The sequence below is a fragment of the Canis lupus genome, chromosome 1, assembly GCF_011100685.1.
Source record: "Canis lupus familiaris isolate Mischka breed German Shepherd chromosome 1, alternate assembly UU_Cfam_GSD_1.0, whole genome shotgun sequence".
Classification (NCBI taxonomy): Eukaryota; Metazoa; Chordata; class Mammalia; order Carnivora; family Canidae; genus Canis; species Canis lupus.
This window is the reverse complement of record NC_049222.1, coordinates 43,043,666-43,064,635: the sequence shown is the minus strand read 5'-3', so window position 1 is coordinate 43,064,635 and position 20,970 is coordinate 43,043,666. Positions and strand designations below refer to the sequence as shown.

General features: G+C 35.9%; 1 protein-coding gene across 15 annotated transcripts in view; it reads left to right on the top strand.

Moving 5' to 3' along the window:
* Window positions 1–20,970, top strand: part of SYNE1 (spectrin repeat containing nuclear envelope protein 1) — a 449,233-nt gene that overhangs the window by 175,053 nt on the left and 253,210 nt on the right. For all 15 annotated transcript variants that reach the window (XM_038526343.1, XM_038526344.1, XM_038526348.1 and 12 more), the window contains 10 exons: window positions 2,289–2,449; window positions 4,425–4,575; window positions 7,685–7,912; window positions 8,271–8,369; window positions 9,946–10,133; window positions 10,529–10,652; window positions 11,874–12,040; window positions 14,455–14,608; window positions 17,575–18,203; window positions 20,400–20,579. In XM_038526343.1, the coding sequence (XP_038382271.1) occupies window positions 2,289–2,449; window positions 4,425–4,575; window positions 7,685–7,912; window positions 8,271–8,369; window positions 9,946–10,133; window positions 10,529–10,652; window positions 11,874–12,040; window positions 14,455–14,608; window positions 17,575–18,203; window positions 20,400–20,579 (2,081 nt within the window). The remainder of the gene's footprint in view (window positions 1–2,288; window positions 2,450–4,424; window positions 4,576–7,684; window positions 7,913–8,270; window positions 8,370–9,945; window positions 10,134–10,528; window positions 10,653–11,873; window positions 12,041–14,454; window positions 14,609–17,574; window positions 18,204–20,399; window positions 20,580–20,970) is intronic.

Below are 20,970 nucleotides of genomic sequence, written 5' to 3'. Positions count from 1 at the left end.
TAGAGACAGAGAGAGAGAGAGACAGACACAGGCAGAGGGAGAAGCAGGCTCCATGCTGAGAGCCTGACGTGGGACTCGATCCAGGGTCTCCAGGATCACTCCCTGGTCTGCAGGTGGCGCTAAACCACTGCACCACTGGGGCTGCCCTAATCCCTTGATATTTATCATCTTCTTTATCTTCTTGATATTTATCATCTTCTCCAGAACAATCCTAAGAAATAGGTGTCATTATGAATACTATTGTGATGAATGAGGAAATATAAGGTACAGAGTTGTTAATGATTTTATCCAAGATCTCAGGATTACTAATTGGTGAGGTTGGGATTCAAACCTCAGAGGTCCAGAACACATACCTTTAGCTACTAGATTTTTCATTGAAAAACTAAGCTACTTTACTGTTTATGTATGCTGTTGCACATGCACATGTAATCTATAATAATTGTTCTCTATTCCTTTGCTCAGTCGACATTGTTAATACAGCCTTCATTCTAGTTGTAGCCCTTGTGTGGTTGTGCTAAAGGACTTGAGTGCTTTCTGTCTGCCAGCATGTGGTAGGGAGCCCATGGCAATATCATGTTTATTCTTTACAACAAGGCAATATGAGGAAATGAAAATTCAGAGAGTTATGTGACTCAGGTTCACACAGCCAGTAAGGGACATAGCCTGGTTTCAACTCTAGACCTCTCTGATGCGAGTCCTCTCTGATCCTTCCCTGCTGCACCTACTGTGGCCTTATGACTTCTTTTTAGGACTTAGAGATAAAGCCTTATACCATTATTCTATTTTGGTTCAGTTTGTTTTTATCAACATCATTCTGTCCTTTGCATTCCTCTGCAATATGCTTTCCCCATACATAGTTCCTATAGAAGGCTCTTAGATTGAATGTATCTAAGCATTTTCAGACATAACTCCACTTTCTCCATGATTTTCTTGGGCTCTGGGAAATGGTGGGGGAAAAATACTATTTTGCACTTTTGATTCTGTTCATGGGGTTCTGAGAGACTATACTGTGATTCACAGTCTTCACAGATGAATCCACCATGAAGTAATGTTGATATTTCCATGAGGACTTTCTTTCAAATGTGAATATACAGTAGTATTATGTAGTAACTATCTTACTACATACTATTATGTAATAAATCTGGGGGATACTCTGTGAGAAGAGATGGCTCTCAGAAGTCTTACCTTTGAAAATATTTACGTCAGAATTCATTACCTATTTTGGAGAGGAGTTTCTTATCAAAATTTAAATCTCCTGTGAGTTTCTCTTCCATGAGAAGAAATAAGACACTAAGCTAATTTTTTTCATACAAGATTATCTCTGGGTTTAGCTTTATAAATTTGGTTTCTGATACATTTACCTGACAAAATTTACCAGTGCCTCACCCATATTAAATTCATCTTTGAATTGAAGTAGTTCATTATTAATGAAAATCAATGTATGAATTTTGTAAACCATTTTGTCCTTAATTTTGTGTAAGGTACATTAAAAAAGCAATAATAGGTACCTGCTAGATGCCAGGTACTTAAAAATGAAATTGGTAATCAGATGCTAACAGCAACCTTACAAGAAAAGCGTTATTATCTGCATTTTATATGAAAGCCTGAAAAATAATTCACCAAAGTCAAACAACTAGTAATTAGCAAATCTGGAGTGCTAGTCCAGGTTCGACTGGTTGAGAACTTATCTTCTTTTCATCATATAGTATAGGTACATAGTGAATAAGATTTAATAGCATTAAGATCAGGTCAGCTCTCTTTTAGGGGAATGATTAACAAAATGTTTCTTTATAGGTATCAGTGATACACTGTATTGACTAAAATATTCTTCAAATAAAAAATATTTATATTTATTGTCCTAGAAATCTCTTACCTCTATGATTGAAAAACAATCAATCACTGTTGATCATTGCCTGAATGAGGCCTATATAATGAACTAAGATATTTGTGGAAAAGTTAGTTATTATAATGCAGCTCAGAATTCTAAGCAATAAACACAAACCAGGAAACAATGGAAAAAGATTTTTGTGAGAATTGATGGATAACTGTGAATGTAGATATCTGGCTGTGTATATAAAATGAAAATAAGTTAGTGAAGTGTTTATTTTGGTCATGATGTATAGAAGTCTGTCTTGTTGCTACAAATATTATATACTAATATTCATATGTGAATGAATCTATCTAGCCATTCATCTTTTCTAGTAGAGACTCTGCAAGTATATGCAGTTTAGCTGAGAGCAGAATTTAATAGAAGATGCCTTCCTAACAATTATGATATCTTTTTCTAGGAGTTTTCTAAACGAACAGAAGGTATTGCAGTCCAGGCTGAAAATCTTGTGAAGGAAGCTTCTGAGATACCACTTGGGCCCAAAAATAAGCAGCTGCTTCAGCAGCAGGCCAAGTCAATCAAAGAGCAAGTCAAAAAATTAGAAGACACACTTGAAGAAGAGTATGTGCTTGACAAGTCCTAAACTTTCTTCTCTGAGATAAAGTTTCATACAGTCTTTCCTGTATATTGTATTCAAAACATTCCTTTAAAATCTCAAAGTGTCTGTGTATTTCAGCATGTTTTGAGGAAGCAACTCACAGTTCAAAAGAAAGTGTCACCAAGACAGAAACCATCGTCTATATAACAGAGCAGAAAAATATAAGGGATGTGGTTTTGTATTGTAAACTGACTTTGTTCATGAGAAAGCCATATCTATTAAATTCTGTGGCCTTCATGCAATATCAAAGGAGAACCAATATTTAAAATATTTTTTTTATTGTATTGTACTGCTGTCACCAGTTAGAGGGAAGAAGAGATATTTTGATTGTATAGATGCTGGGCCTAAATATGTGTGACATAGACTAAGTGTCTCTATCTCCAAGAAGCTCACAGAGCTTATTTATAGTGCCTCAATATTCAAATTGTCGCTAATTGATATACTGTTTCCAAAAATTAACTTCAAAATTTTATTTTACTTTTCAACATTTAATATTTGTTTATTTAAAAAGAAAGAAAAAATAGTTTGGCCTATGGTATGCTATTATGTACAAAATAAACAAAAAAATTTGGAGGGGATAAATATATGAAGATATGGCCAATGTTCCTCAACATAATATGACTGCACATTTTTATTAAAAGTTCTTTACTGGCAAATCACCAACACATATTATTCTTAAGAGGATATAATTTCTAAAGTGGATTTTAAAATGTAAAATTTGTTTTTAAAACCAGTGACACCTGGAAATTAACATTGTATGTTTGCCTAAACTTTAAAATTTGTTAAATAATTTAAAGGAAATTATGACTTAAAACTTTGAGAACTTTATATTAAATATTATCCATCAAGTTATGGAAATGATGAAACTGAGAGTTTATTAGAAAAGAAGCTACTTTTATTAGAAATACCCATTTGAATCTATTTCATTTGAAAACTTGCAATATAACTTAGCTTGCATTAACTGTACTGATGAGAGCATTAGGCACATCCAGGGTATACATTAGAGACTGCAATATTATTTAATTTAACATTCAACGATTATTAAATTAACAATGCCACTGCATTCTTCTTGATGTCTTCAAGTGCCTTTTGGTAAACCGGGAAATTCTTTCATTTTTTTTTTAACCCTAAGACTTATCAGTTCAATGATATACTGTTAGTTTCTTAATCTTTTTCTAACTGAAAACCATAAACACATGGTTATATATGCATAGCTGTTACAAACTGGACATCTATAGCTGAAATTTTGATCACTAGATTTGTAACAAGTAAAGCCCAAATTTTCTAAAAGCAGTTAGGGTGCTCATGTACAAGAATGTATGAGTCTTTTGGAATCAAGACTGTACAAACATCTAAATTTAGCTGAAATCGTTATAGGTTATAAATTGCAGGCTTAGCTCTAATGATAGAAGCAGTTCCTGTAAGGCAGCATGGGATTCAGGTTACAAGCTCTCTCTTGATTCACAAAGGTACATTTTATAAAGATCTTTGAATATAGAGTATCCCTGCAGTATCTCTGCTCTTAAGAGCAAAAGACCTTGTCCACAAGAGCAGGACTGCTAAAAGACTCTGTACACTGGAAATTATGTGGGCAGCTTATTAAAAGTCCTGGCAACTACTGGTCATATGAAGAGTTTACCTAGATTATACCTGGATTCAAACCCCTTTGGACCTAGTAATATTTTGTTCGAAGCACAGTTCCATTCATGACATAGTGTAGATACTACCTCGTTAAATGCTCATTCTCAGAGGAGATAGATAGGAAGACTTGTGGACTATTACTCAGTTCAAATGTGCATTTCTTTCCTGTTCCAATAGTTTCACTTTCACATGGTCACAAATGCTTCGCTATCTTTACATGTGGTGATTTAAAGGAAAATGTATTATTGTTTTCTATTAAAATACTGCATTTTATTTACTTAATTTGGTTAATTTTAGTATTAAAACCATGGAAATGGTGAAAAACAAGTGGGATCATTTTGGCAATAATTTTGAGACCCTGTCCATCTGGATAACTGAGAAAGAAAAAGAACTCAATGCCTTGGAAACTTCGTCATCTGCCATGGACATGCAAATCCACCAGATTAAGGTGACCTGCTCACACGTTGTTACATTTATAATCCATATCTAGCTTTTAAGAACTCCTTTCTTACATTATTTCATCAAATGCTAGTTGGCCCATGACAAATCTTTCATTGCTATGTGACTCTATTAAAATTCAATTCACACAAAATGCTGAGCTGAGAGGTCTTGATTCATACTGGGCAACACTTTATAGTTGGAATTATGTATTAATATTTTCTGACTTATGCATTCAAAGTCAGTATTGTGTGCAATATCATTAAAATGTTTTTATGGTTACATTATTCTTTTCCTTGATTTTGAATTAACCCCATTGGAGTGCTTTGTTGATTCACCTATGCAACACGAAATGTATTTATCACTTACAATTGTACATTTTAAGTATTATTCCAAATAGCTAGCTCAATACTAGTGGCATTTACCCTCACAAACCACAGGGAGGAGCGATTACTTTCTTTAGGTGAAGCCATCAGACTCCACTGTCTAATGCTTTCATTTATGATGACCTTTGGGCACAGACTGAAATACTCCGATACTTTAGTTCTCCCAGCTCTAAAATGACCTTGTGCATAGATAGTCATTGTTCACTTCATTCAAATCATTTAAGAAAAAATGGACTGAAAGTAATGAATTCTTTCTTTTATACAATTTTTACACAACACACTTGCAAAATGCAGCCACTTTTTCTATCTAATCTCATTTTTTAAAAAAATGGGAAAACCCTCTGCCATTTCATTCAATTAAAAATAGTAAAATAAATACCAATGTATTTCACATTATGGATCAGAACAAGTCATTACCATGTGCACAGTGGAGGGGTACCATGTCCCTTAGCTACGATTACATTGCTGCGTAGATTATCCTGGTTTATCACACATCTTTTGCAATCAAGGATACATAGAGTCTGGTATACGGAGTCTGCTTATGTTTTGTGTGGTATACTAGGGAAAATAGATGTCAACCTGCTAAGGAATATACATAAAATATGTTCAATCTCTAAAACTGTATTTGAAAGTAGTTATTTGATCATTTCACTAATTCTAAGTAAACAAAGAATAGTACATTTAAATACTTTTATCAAAAATATGCTTTCAAAAATTTTTGGCATACACTTTTTAATGTGCTTATTCTTGCTATAATTCAATTTATTATTATTTAAACCTTAATTCAATTCCAGGGCTTCTGCAGTATATCAATGATCAATTGTCGTTGCCTCTTTACTCTTTGGGAAACAAAATGATTACACATTTTATTTTTAAATATATAAACATTTAATTGTATATTTCAATACCATTTAGACTAGAAATACATCTTAACATTCCAATATGGCATTTGAAAGCTATCTAAAGATGTATTAAATGAATATGAATAATAAGAATGAAGTATTTGCTAGAAATAAGCAAAGATGGTGTGGAATACACTAGTACTGTGAAATTTAGGCTAGTAGGTTCATGTTCTCTTTCCATACAGAGACCATATTATAGGAAATATTAGAAATAAGGTAACACCTGTCATAATGTTTCACTTTAAACAAGCTTAGGATTAAAATTACTGAAGCATTTGCATTGTCATAAAGGTTTTTATCTATAAGGCCATGCTATTCCAAATTGACTGATTTTTTATTCTTAACTGATAATTTCCAAATGATAAGAACATACCCTGGGTTCATCTTCCATCTTCCCTTTCCGGATTGGAATCCAATAATATGATTACATAGTTTGCACTTACGAATTTGTTGATAATGTGTATTACTGTAAAAACTAAGAAATTTTGTTTTATTTAAGATTGCTTCACTGAGGTGTTACAAGCACCTAGAACAATTTTGGCACATAGGAGATACCAAATATATTTTTGTTGAATTTATGAGTAATTTTTCTAAAAAACATCATCTTGAAAAAGAGCAAAACAAAGAAAGGTTGTATTCATGTTCAAATAACAAATATCTATTAGATATACCACTGTAGTGATTCATAGGAAAAATAAAAATCAGTAAGTGATGAGCACCTGGCACAAATCTGATGCAAGTTATTTCGAATTGTCTCATCTAGAAAGAAGTTATTTCTGACTATGTTGTCTCATGTAGACATAAGTCACACATTTTTTTCCCTAGGGTAACAGAATTCTCCATTTAAATTATTTGAAACTGAGACTTGTCTGAATTTTTGGCTGTATTTGATTGGAAGGTTTGGCTTTTTTTCTCAGAGAAATCATTTTCATTCTCTTATGTATAAATAAGCCTCTGTGTTTGTGACAGACGTGCCTTCTTCCCCCCACACACATCCTTAGTGGCTTTCAGTACTTTTCATGTGTTACTAATATATGAAGTGTCATCCTGCTCCAAATGGAAATGATAGTATGTAGGCCTTTCATTGTGGAGCCTACAGCTAATGAGTAAGACAGTGGTTCAGAGTACAGCCTGCATAGCAGGAGCAGCATCGCCTAGGTATTTGATAGAAGTGCAAAGTCTTGGCCTCCCCTGCTGATCCTGAGTTCCTGAGGATGGGGGCCAGGTAATCCTAATGTCAAAATTTGGAAACCACTGGCATAAAGATAATAAACTTGAAAAAAAACTGGTTTTAGGTAAGAGTGGAATCAGAAAAGCTTTTAGTTTGGTAAATATGAAATACTCAACTATATTGGAGGAAAATTATATGAATGTCAATATTAGCATTTCTACGAGTTACTGGAACACACTGCTTCCCAGATCAGCTGGCAAAAGTTATGACTCTTAGGATAAGCAGAGAATTTTCTTTACCTCTAGACATACTTCTTGTTTGGTAAAACATGAAATGCAAAAATGAAAAATATGAAATACAGGGACATCTCCCTACTTCTCTGCAAAAAGTTAGCTCTTTCTCTTTATTTTCAAAATAAAAATAAAGTGCAGTGAGCACAAACACCATCATTTTGTATTTTTCAGACATTGCATATCTCTCCTCTCCAAATAAGGTGAGGAAACATATGGTGTTTGTTCATAGCTGCTCTCTAATGGTCCAAGTATGTTGAAATGTCAGCTAAAAAGACCTCTCCTGAGTTTCTCTCTGCAGATAATGTATCATTTCAGGAATACAAGCTTGCTTAGCCTACATTGTCACTTTTCTTATTTTAAATATTAGGTCATAATTCAGGAAATACAAAGCAAGCTCAGCAGTATTACAGAGCTAGAAGAATCAGCTCAATCTTTTGCTCAGTTTGTCACCACTGGAGAATCTGCTCGAATCAAAGCCAAGTTGACACAAATAAGAAGGTATTGGGAAGAACTCCGAGAGCATGCACAGTGCTTGGAAGGAACAATCCTGGGACATTTATCTCAGCAGCAAAAGTTTGAAGAGAATCTTAGAAAGGTAAGAATGGGTCCATGCATTCCGAAATTATCACTTCTATTGCATTTATAATGAAATGCAATAAATAGTGGACTAATCATTTACCAAGTTGTCAATGATGACTAAGTTTTTCATTATTCATGTGGTACCTTTTTTGAGGGGATAAGAAAAAGTTATTATACATTATGTTCAGATAGGCATTAATGCTTATCAATCCCTTTCAAATAATGGGACACACTGATTTTAGATTTTTTTAAGTATGTATTTATTATCATTTAATTGAAAGTTATCCAGAAAGATAAGCATGTTGCTTCCTTAATAACTTTTTTCCGCCTTGATGTACATTTTTCCATTATCTTTATATTTCATAATATTTTAGATCCAGAAATCTGTGTCTGAATTTGAAGATAAACTTGCTGATCCAGTTAAAATATGTTCATCAGCCACAGAAACATACAAAGTTCTCCAGGAACATATGGTAAGAGGAATATGATAATTCCTACTAGGAAACATAATAAATATTTTCATGATGGTTAAAATTGAAAGGGTTTTTTTATGTTACTTGAGGAATGATATAGATCAAACATATTCACTTCATACAACACAAGAAATACAAGTGTGCAGATAAGTTTTTATTAAAAATGCATATTAAAGGAGTATTCATTTATAATATTTCTTTCTCATACTTAGGACATGTAACTTTTTCTGATAATAGCTTTAGTAAATTGTTACTTCTTGGGAGCATTACAAAAAGTCAGATGTGCATAAAACATACATATGCAGAGCAGATTTTATATTTCAACCCACAACAGTCGATATGCAAATAGTATGTCCTCATTAACCTTTAACCAATGACTGGCTTTTTTGGTCTGGTGCCTGAACTGGTGATTAGTGTGGGTTGTTCACAGAGCAATGAACAGATGCCTTTGGTGTAATTTAGGCAAGGAGCAAAGGGAGAGAATCAGGCACAAAGAAAACTAAAAGGCATGCGTTACCATTGTGCTAATTAAAAAAAAACAAACTTGTTACCCCTATGTATGTGCATGTTTGCCAGAGGACGGCGCTGCAGTGATAAAAACCATGTAACAAATGCACATTTGGAAAGGAGAGTGGAGTTTATATCATTTGAAAACGTATAATAAGAATGTGGGCACCTGGGTGGCTCATTTGGCTAAGAGGCTGCCTTCAGCTCAGGTCATGATCTCAGGGTCCTGTGGTGGAGCCCAGGCAGGGCTTCCAGCTGGGCAGGGAGTCTGCTCTTCCCCCTTCGTTTGCCCCTCCCCCTTGCGCTCTCTCTCTTTCTCTCTCTCTTTCTGTCTGTCTCAAGTAAATAAATAAAATCCTTATTTAAAAAAGGAATGCATTTTTTGTGCTACTTAGATAATTTTTTTTTAAATACCCAAAACATGATGAAAAGTAGGAAAATGGAATTTCATGGAATTATTTTAATAGTTAACTAAGCTAATAATTGAGTACCAGAGAGTATAATATTCTATTTTTTCTAGTATTTATATTTCTTAAAGCAGATTATTTTTCTGTCTTGATTATCTGATCTCTAAAATGAGGATAATAAAAGAACATAACTCTTAAGATTCTTATGAAAATTAAATGAGTTAATATATGACATGCACATAACATAGTACCTGCCACATTCTGAGGCACCATTATTACTATTATTATCAATGATTCCTAATGGCTATGTCAGCCATAACACTCCCTTTATAATTTTTATAGAGATTATGGGATGTTACATATAGCTCTTATAAATTAAATAGAGTTTTTTAAAATATACATTTGGCATAAAATGAATAATTTCACAAATTGAATCATTAAGGGAAAGTTGAAATTATTCAGATTACAGCAATAAATTCTTATTTGGGGAAGAGCCTTTCCATTTTCATTTTTGACTTCAGCATTCAGAAGTCACTTTAACTATGTCTTGCTGAAAACCATGGACTGAGGGAAAATTTTTAGTGAAAATGGATCTCAAAGAACAACATAGGCCTCATTTCTTGATGCTTTGCTTTCTTTGTATTCCTTTTGCCTCTTGTCAGGACCTCTGCCAGGCTCTGGAGGCACTGAGCAGTACAGTGGCCACCACCTCAGCCAGCGCCCAGAAGGTCGCTAACAGAGGTTCCTGTGTTCAGGAGGCAGCTGCCCTGCAGCAGAGGTACCAGGAGATGCAGAGTCAGGCCAAGGAGAAGCAGACTGCACTAGAGAAACTGCTGGCCCACTGGCAGAGGTGAGCAGCCTTCCTTCCTGAGTTGGCAGCATGGATTTCAGCCACCACTCTTAAGTAGGAAATTCTGGACCAGCTGTTGGGAAATAATCGTCCCAGGTATAAAACACAACTTATGTGTCTAATATGGGAAGATCTTGTTGGTCTTTTTAGAAGCTGAAGACCCCTGAAAGTGGAGAAGATGTATGTGTATCCTTCATATTACACAGATGTAAACATGGGTCCAAATATATATATGAATGTGAAGAGAATGGTATTTTTACCTTCACATCTAGAAATAAGATAATCAACATTGTGTTATTCATAATGGTTTGTGTTGGACCTCCAACTTTGGAAAGGTTTCGTTTTCTGCCATGATTATTTTGAATAAGTTTGTCTCTCATCTCTGCTTTCTCTAGGTTGGAGAAAGAATTATCAACCTTTTTAACCTGGTTAGAGCGGTGTGAAGCAATAACCAGTTCCCCAGAAATGGACATTTCTTCAGACAGAGTCAAAGTGGAGAGTGAACTTCAGTCAATACAGGCAAGTTCAAGTTCAGATTTCCTCCTTCTTTGACTTTAAGGGTTTTTCACACTCTTGGTTCTCTCTCCTGACTTTCTAGTTAATTGTACACTGACATTCTGCATTAATCTCCCGAAAAGTTGCTCCTCAGAAACCCCCAGTGGCTGTTTCCTGTCCTGAGGATAAAGAGCAATCCTCATTCCACACTGAGGAAAAAAAGATCTTATCTTTTTATAAATACACTGTGAAGTGTTCTAAGAGGGGAAGTCCCAGCTCCTTTTCTTAAAAATGACACAAAGATATCTGGCCATATAAAACTATTCCTATACATCTCTACACAGAAAGTAAGTGCTATACAGGTTAGGGGACCAAGAGGAGGCTGAAGGCCTCTGCGACTCCCATATCCAGGCACAGTGTCCGCCAAGCTGCCTCCCACTCACTGTACATTCTTTGTACATCCCCCATCTTCTGGCTTTGTGTGTTTTTTTCTGCTTGGCTTAGATCCTGGTTCTGCCTTGTGGTCTTTCCTGCTATCCACAGGCTATGTAACTACCTTTAGCAGGTTTGTTTGTATCACACAGACAGCCTCATTAAGAAGGGGGAAAAAGCATCCTGACAAGCATCTGCTATGCGCCATGCTACACTACCATCCCATTTAATATCATGTTATGTTGTTAGGTATCTGTATGTGCTTCTTTTATCTCTTATTAGATAGGAATCACAACTTTTATGTTTTTATGTGCCACTCACAGCACCTTACAGGTTCATTGCCTGATTAAAAATAAGTCATTCTGTTGCATGAAAACAAATGAAGAGCCCTTAAGTTCCCCAGTTTTGCCTAATATAGTCTTTAAATGAAGAAGGACACCACATTTCTGGTACCCAGAGTTGCATCTCTATTATTATTAGATATGCATTATTTCTCTTTAGCAATAGCTTTTCTTGGTTCTCTTTACCCACACAGTTTCTTCATCTTGAAAGAAATTCTACAGCTTCTAAAGTTGCCTAAATTAATAGAACTCAGATTCTTGAAAACTAATTCAGGTTTCAGTAGTATTTTAAATGTTTCATTAAAGGTGAAGCAGATCCATTCTAAATCAAGTAATAAAAACTCTTTTTAAGTCCCAGTGACCTCTGTTTTGCAAGAATGCAAAGCCTTTGGACAGCAACTACTTGTGTCACATGATCCTTCCTAGTCAATCATCCCAGCTTGAGATCTATAATGTATTCTGCTTTTCTTAGGCACTGCAAAATGAAGTTGTATCCCAGGCCTCAGTCTACAGCAACCTTTTGCAATTGAAGGAATCACTATTCTCTGTGGCCTCCAAAGATGATGTGAAAATGATGAAACTACATTTGGAACAGTTGGATGAAAGATGGAGAGATTTGCCACAGATAATTAGCAAAAGGTTGGATTTAAAAAATATTTATATCATTCATTTTTTAAGTGGTGAGCATATAAATTTAAGAAAGCAGAGTTTTTATTTGCTTTTACGTAGCCAAGGTATTCAGATAAGTATAGAAGGGAAAGAAAGTACTTTGTCATTTAAAAAATAAAAGTGCTATGACAAAGAAAACAACCAACAAAACTAAAAGACAACCTACTGAATGGGAGAAGATATTTGTAAATGACATATCCAATAAAGGGATAGTATTCAATTAAAAAAAGGGTCAGTATTCAAAATATGTAAAGAACTTATACAACCCAGCACCCAAAAAACAAATAATCCAACTTAAAAATGAGCAGATGATATGAACAGACATTTCTCCAAAGAATACATATGGATGGTCAATAGATACATAAAAAGATGCTCAACCTCATGCATCATCAGGGAAATGCAAATCAAAACCACAATGAGATATCCTCTCACACCTGTCAGAATGGCTAAAATCAAAAACACAAGAAACAAGTGTTGGCCAGGATGTGGAGAAAAAGGAACCCTTGTGTACTGTCAGTGAGGATGCAAACTGGTGCAGCCACTGTGGAAAACAGTATGCAGGTTCCTCAAAAAGAAAAATTTAAATGGAATTGTATGATCTAGTAATTGCACAATTGAGTAATTACACAAAGAATACAAAAACACTAATTTGAAAAGATCTATGCACCCCTATGTTTATTGCAGCATTATTTATGGTAGCCAAATTATGGAGGCAGCCCAATGTCCATCAATAGATGAACAGATGAAGAAGAAATGGATTACATATATACAATGGAATATTACTCAGCCATAAAAAGAATGAAACCTTGCCATTTGCAACAACATGAATGAATCTAGAGAATATAAGAGAAAGACAAATATCATATGATTTCAGTATTTCACTCATATATGAAATTTAAGAAGCAAAATAAATGAGCAAAGAAAAAAAGAGACAAACCAAAAAACAGACTCTTGAGAACACACTGATGGTGACTAGAGGGAAGGTGGGAGGAGAGGGGTGAAATAAGTGAAAAGGATTGAGAGTATACTTCTTGTGATGAGCACTGGATAATGTGAGAGTTGTTGAATCACTATTTTGTACACCTGAAACTAACATAACACTGTATGTTAACTATACTGGAATTAAAATATAAAACAAAGAAGAAAAACCTCAAAGTGTTCAAAAATTAGCATTTCTGATGAACCTCAGTCTAAAATTTTTGTCTTACCATTTGGGCAGATGATCAAAGTGATTGACAAATATTGAAGAGGGTAAGGTTGCTCATGTTTGTATTATTTTTGCCAAAGCTATTTGTGTACAGGAGAAAAATGGTAATTAAAATTTTGCTTCCCATGGTATTTCTCAACAGAGGCGATGGTAGTGTGGAGTAGCACTGTATCAGATGAGATAAGACAAGTTGATTATGTGGGGTCCCTCACAGATTGCAGTAAGGACTTGTGGAGTTTGCCTGCTTTTGTGGAATAAGGAAATTTACCTCCATGTTTAAGCTTCACAATGTTCTGATTACATTAAAATTATTCCTGGCTCTTACCTAGAGAGTGAATTGTAGAGACAGTGGTAGTAGGAAGGATGTCATTGAGGAGGCCAGGCAAGAGAAAAAGCAATTTAGACCCCGGAGGCTTGTGGAAATGGAGAGGAGAGCATAGAATAAATATCTGTAGTGGGGGTGCTGACACACTGTGTTGTGTGTGTTGGGGTGCATGGTATGCACAGATTAGACGTGGTGGTCAAGAACTGGAGGCATGGGGACACCTGAGTGTCTTAGTGGTTGGGCGTCTGCCTTCGGCTCAGGGCATGATCCCAGGATCTGGGATCAAGTCCTACATCGGGCTCCCCTCATGGAGCCTGCTTCTCCCTCTGCCTGTGTCTCTGCCTCTCTGTGTGTGTGTGTGTGTCTCTCATGAATAAATAAATAAATCTTAAATAAAAAAAAAAGAACTGGAGGCATGAAGAATGGCTTGTAGGCCCACCTCAGGGACGGTGGTGATGTTAGTGAGATGTGGAAAACTGAGAGCTTGAGAAGTCGAAAGCATTTGATAAGTGGAAAACATAAAAAATTTTGGTTTGTCCATGTACGACAATGTCACTTTTGCACTCGATTAGGCTTATTGTAAAAATGTCTCATTAACTTTCTTTTTTTTAATTTTTTTTATTTATTTATGATAGTCACACAGAGAGAGAGAGAGAGAGAGAGAGGCAGAGACACAGGCAGAGGGAGAAGCAGGCTCCATGCACCGGGAGCCCGACGTGGGATTTGGTCCCGGGTCTCCAGGATCGCGCCCTGGGCCAAAGGCAGGCGCCAAACCGCTGCGCCACCCAGGGATCCCCAACTTTCTTTGTTCATTTGTGAGACATTTTAACTTTAACACCTTTCTCTCCATAGGATTGCTTTTCTTCAGTCTGTGGTCGCTGAACACCAGCAGTTTGATGAACTGTTGCTTTCCCTTTCTGTCTGGATTAAGCTGTTTCTTAGTGAATTACAATCTACTTCGGAGATAAGCATAACAGACCATCAAGCAGCATTTACTCGGCACAAGGTAAAGCACGTACTTTTAAGATCAGAGAATTTATTCATCAAACAGAGCTCTTGAATTACAAAGAAAAACATTTTAAAAAAAACCCAACTATGGGGACCAGTTTACCCTTGCATTCATATGCAAATGTTTTAATAATTGAACATATGGGTCCTGGCAATGTGTTATGCAGATAAATTAAGCAGATAAAGCCACTTCAGATAAAATAGGCAACTGAATATAGACACTATTTCTTCAAAATGGAGCAAATGATTTCTTAGGGCAAAGTGAGGAGAATGTTCATTTTTAAGCTTTCTGATTTGTTTTGCTCCAATGCTGAAAATGAATACCGAATTCCAGTGCTTTACAGGTTTACTGAATTACTGTTTAGCTTGAATATTATTTAAAATTCATGATTTATTTTCTTTAATTATAAATTATGTGTAATATCTATCCTGGCATAAAAAAACATTTAAAAAATCAGATATTGATTAAGCATTGGAGTGGTTGGAGATAAGCTACACAATAAACTTATAACAATATTTAATGATAAAACATTTAATATTTATGGAGTGTTCACTCTGTGCTGAATTTGCTAATTGGTTTTATGGAAAAGAATAGTATTTTCTTATATCTTTACGACCTCAAGTAGTTTTACAACTTGGAGCAAGATGCCCATTGAAATTAGGCTCCTATCCTCTAAAAGAAACAAGGGAGATGGGAGCACTATCTTCCTTCAGGATTATATTTCAAACGTGTTACCAAACTGGAAAGAGTTCATTTGCCCTCTTGCAATGGAAAACCGAATACCATAACACTGGTCTTTTGCAAAGGGTTAGGATTTCTTACAAAGAAAGGAGATAAGAGACTATTTCAGATATGTCTCTCCAAAGGGTTGGGGTTGGGTGCATTTAAGGATAAGGAGTGAGGATGTCATGGCTATGCAGGTTGAATCGAATATGCTGATTAGATAGAGAAAAAAAGGGAGGTGTCCTTCTTTTTGACCATGGACATTCAGAAATTGTGTCTTGTCATGGGTCACCTGTTCATTAAGTGGCAGTGTAAGCACGATTTGCTTACACATGGGGTGTGTTGTCACAGGAGTTACTCATTTTTGATCCCTTCTATGCAACCGCAAGGATTCTTCCCAGGTTGCTCTAGTCTTAGCTTATCATGCTCATTCAACTTGCCCAACCAAGCTCATCAATCAGTCAGGTCAACCAGTTTTCTTAGGGTAAAATCAAGCATTTGTTAACTCAGCGTGTTGGTTTCAAAAGGATAACTCACGTGTCCTTGAGAAACATATTCTTGTGTTGTAACTATACAGAAGCTTTTAAAAAGGGGCAGCCCGGGTGGCTCAGTGGTTTAGCACCACCTTCAGCCCAGGGCATGGCCCTGGAGACCCGGAATCCAGTCCCATTTTTGGGCTCCCTGCATGGAGCCTGCTTCTCCCTAGGCCTGTGTCTCTGCCCCCGCCCCCCCCCCCCCCGGCGCCGTGTCTCTCATGAATATATAAATAAAATCTTTAAAAAGAAAAAAAAGAAGCTTTTAAAAATATTTATATCTAAAAAAGGGCAGAGAATTCGTTTGTAAATTTTTTGAAGTAAATGCTCAAGAAGCTTTCTAAAGTTTAATAGTCAAGCAGAGACAGATATTAAGGCCATTGTGGTCAAGATTAAGATAGGTGTTAATTTCTCTTTAATGGGTACTATGCTGAGCTTGTTAGCAATGCTCTTAGAGATTTCAAACATGATTTACTGTGAGCAAGTCAAATTTTCTATACAACACTCTCAATGAGTTCCCCTTTGTTTCTTTAAGGGAGGCTGCTAAAACTTGTGCTTTTGTCTGTTTCACCCACTGCCTCTGAAGAGAAGCTAATACCCATCTATTCCTACACTCCTTTCCTATAAGCTCTGTTAGAATTAACTTTATTGTATATATATTTAAAATCTTTCAAACTTCAATACCTTATATATTTAGTTATATATAATATATGGTATTGTTATTTTATATATAGTATTCTTAAAAAAACAAAAATTTAACTAAGTTTGAAGATCTAGTTGCCTTTACTAAGCGATTTGTGAATAATCAAATAGAAAAGAGCTCAGAGGAGTTGTATAAAATGGAAGGTTTTCATCGGAAGAAGAGTGGGGCAAGGAAGTTATTAGGAAAAGAAAGAAAGGATCCTTTCAGGCAAGGTCCCTTTCCCTTATGAGTAAGAGCAGGGGGTCTTATCCTGTAGATTACCTCATCTTCCTTGGGTTGGGGAGTCATGGGGGAGAAGATAACCAATGTTACAGATTACCTCATGGGTACTGACCAAAAAATTCCTGACAAGTTAACACTCTATTTCCGGAGGAGTCTGAAACTGCAATTAGGTTAGGTATGAAACACCAGTTTGGTGACATGACCTACCCTAAGTGACTCCATTTTGGGCCTGTGATTTGCTTTTTGACTATATATATATATATATATATATATATATATATGCCATTATTATGTATACTATAATATAGTTTTTACATATATTGCATGGTATATATACTGGAATTATACACTTGCATGTATAGTTCTAGTATACTTTCTATATATACTAATATATATACTACATGTACTACACTTGCATGTATAATTCTACTATATATATACACACATATATATTATACATGCATATATATATTTTAAATCTTCTAAATTATGCATATATATATTTATATTTATATAAAATTTCCTTTTACAATTTCTATTTATGAAGACATTCTTTTCCATGCAATGAATTAGTTCCAAATCATGGTTGTGTTTTATGTGAAACATACAGATGAGAAAACAGGAAATTTTAGGAACATTTCTAAAAGGTTTACCATAGATGACCTTTAAATCCTATACCATCCACTGCATTGAAAACTATCTTGACATCACAAATAGTGAATATGTCTGTGTTATTAGCCACAGTGTATCTGAGGACTCACTAACTCACTCTTCCCTTCCAGGACCACGCAGCAGAAGTAGAGAGTAAAAAGGGAGAATTGCAGAGTCTGCAGGATCACTTGGTGAAGCTGGGTGCTCTGGTTCGAGCTGAGAGCCTCCCCCTCCTCCAGGGCAAGGCAGAGGACTGCTTCCAGCTGTTCGAGGAGGCCAGCCAGGTGGTGGAAAGGCGGCAGCTTGCCCTGGCCCAGTTGGCTGAATTCCTACAGAGCCATGTCTCGCTGTCGGGGGTTCTCCACCGGCTGAGACACACAGTGGAAGCAACCAACAGTATGAATAGGAAACAGACTGATTTATTAGAGAAGGACTTAAATCATGCAATTCAAGATGCTAAATCATTAGAATCTGTGGCCATCAGCCTCGACAGCGTTCTTGCTAAAGCTCAATACCATCTTAAAAGTGGAAGCTCAGAGCAAAGGACTTCCTGCAGAACTACAGCTGATCACCTCTGTTCTGAATTAGAGAGAATTCAGAACCTTCTGGGAATAAAGCAGAGCGAAGCAGATGCCCTGGCAGTACTGAAGAAAGCATTCCAAGACCAGAAGGAGGAGTTGCTGAAAAGCATTGAGGACATTGAAGAAAGGACAGACAAAGAGAGGCTGAAGGAGCTTACCCGCCAAGCTCTTCAGCAGAGGTAGAAAGAAATGGCTGGAGCCAGTTCTATTTATTTTTTTAATTTGTTCTAGAATTAACCTTTATGCAACATTTGAACAGTGTCACAGCAACTTCCTTTAATATTTTGAGGATAAAATTAGTGACTAATTTGCCTCCTGCGAAGTACTAAAATTTCTTTGGTTTCCTTAAAGATTTTCCTAAGGGCTCTGTCTATATAAGCCTAAGATCTTGTTTATAACAAGCTGTAGAGCATATTATCTATTTTTAAGCAACGGTTAGCTTTTAGGAGAAGGTCCCCATCTTCTGTAGTAAGAATGAAAGCAGAAGAGAGAGGGAGTGATCCAAGTAGCTTTTTAGTCCTGGTGGTGAAAATATGGGGGAGTTCTTCCCGGTGGCTGCCAGCCCCTCAGAAAGACTGAATAAGCTCATGAGATGAGAGTAACAGGATATTGGCAGAGAGAAAATGGTATAAATGGTTCTTTTATAAGAGAGGAAATGGAAATGATATCTCTGGAGCTTGTTAAGATGATAAAGCTGCCATTTGAGTTCTCTATTCCTTCACTTAAAGTGAAACCAATCAGCTTGGCAGAGTAGTTTTCAGCAACTACCTGTAACTGCTTAGAGATGTGGAAAAGGCAGACAAGCGAATTTAAACTGCTTAAATTTTGGTTTTGTCAGGTGAGTTTAATAGAGAACCTAAGGGGGCAGTGGTATTTTCCTGCAGTAATTTTGGAAGTAATTTTTTTCCTCTAATACTATAACCTTCTTCTCAGTCTTATTTTTCCTCCTTCATAGAACTTTCTCCCCATTTATGTTCTCAGGGTCATTTTGTCTTCCATTTTTTTTCAGGGGCAAATACACAGCTGAAATGCACTCATACCAAAGTGTCCATAATTGATAAGGATTGTGTTGACCATGCCAAGACCATTTTGATTTGCTTCCTTTTAATTGAATCAAGCATTTAGCAAAGGCTTACAGTTAGATAATAATGGCTCTTAAGTTTATATGCATGATGAGTGTGAAGTTGACTAGTTTAACAGTAAACTTACAAAAAAGAGTAAGATCTGAGAAGGAAAAACAGCCTCTGGAGTAAAGACAAAAAAGAGAAGCCAACATGGCAAAGGAGCAAACAGCTTACCCAGGAAGTCGGCACTAGGATTGGTGTTGCAGAATGGCATAGCCCTCTCTGGCCTGCTTAGGCCAAGCAGACAAGAAATCCTAAAATTGCTAGAGAAGAAGGCCCAGGTCGGGTTCAAGAGCCATATCGATATCTCTAACACTAAACCTCCAACATCACACAGAGGTTTTGGAAAATGCTTGCCCTCAGTTGATATAGTTATTAAACTCCCCCCATACTTATGCTTCACTGTGCGATCTTGGGCAAATTGCCTGTCTTCTTGGAAGATGTAGGTAATGATAGTCCATCCTCTTAACCACCTTTTTTTTTAATGAAATGGAATCATGCATGTACACTCACTTTATAACTCTATAGCACTATATACTAAAATGCAAGAATGTATGAGTCCATGGCTGCCTCTATATGACCACCTTTTACAAGTATTCCAATATTAATATATTAAGGACCAAAAATAAAGCTATTATTTTAAGTTTTTTTCAGATTTATTTATTTATTTATTTATTTATTTATTTATTCAGAGAGAGAGAAGAGGCAGAGACATAGACAGAGGGAGAAGCAGGCTACATGCAGGGAGCCTGATGTGGGACTCGATCCTGGATCTCCAGGATCACACCCTGGGCTTCAAGCGGCGCTAAACCGCTGCGCCACCAGGGCTGCCCTAAAGCTATTACTTTAAATGAAACAACTGTACCCTGAAATATTATTATTTTACATGAGTTGGACCTCAAGACACAGAAGGATTTTTTTTACCAAAAGTCTTGTAATAAGTGCTCATCTGATTTGTCTACAAGCTCAGCCCCAGTCTTAAAAGTCATATATCATGAAAGCAAAATAGAAAAAGAATACAAACTTCATAGAAAGTTGAAGATCAATAGTGAAAATGACTTTAAATGTTCCCCAAGGTATAGTCTGAGTTCTGCAAAGTTCATTTTAAAGGTGTCTTTCACAATTGATATATATTAACTTAATTTCTGTGTTAAGAGTTTTTCTAGATATCTATAGGTATGCTTTAATGGAGAAGAAATATTAGTCCTTACCTTTAGTAAATTAATAATAAAATAACATTTTAATTCACAGACTGAGAGTCTTTAATCAGTTAGAAGATGAATTGAATTCTCATGAGCATGAGCTATGTTGGTTGAAAGACAAAGCTAAACAAATTGCTCAGAAAGACGTAGCCTTTGCATCTGAAGTCGATAGAGAGGTAAACCGCTTGGAGGTCACCTGGGATGATACAAAAAAACTCATTCATGAAAAGTAAGTAAAAAACCTCTCTCTTTTTTTTTTTTTTTCAACTTTCTTTTTTGTGTCATTGGGCTGTTGTCTGTTGATTTGCATCAGTGTGATCAAGAATTGAATATCTTTTGCCATCTTAGGTATTCTGTGTCCCTTTAGTACATTAGAAATTTAGTCCTACAGAATTTTGTTGAAGAAGTTGAGATGACAATGATAGGTGTAATTCAGTGCTTGAAAACAGAAGCTGTCAAAAATTATAAAGTGCTACCATGAGAATCTTAACCTTCGATTTTCTTTTTTTGTTTTGTTGTACTTGTTTGTAATTAAGATACGTTTACAAATGGTAAAATTCATCCTCGTTAGTATATGCTCTTAAACTGTATGAGTTTAACACACATGCAGTTTATGACTA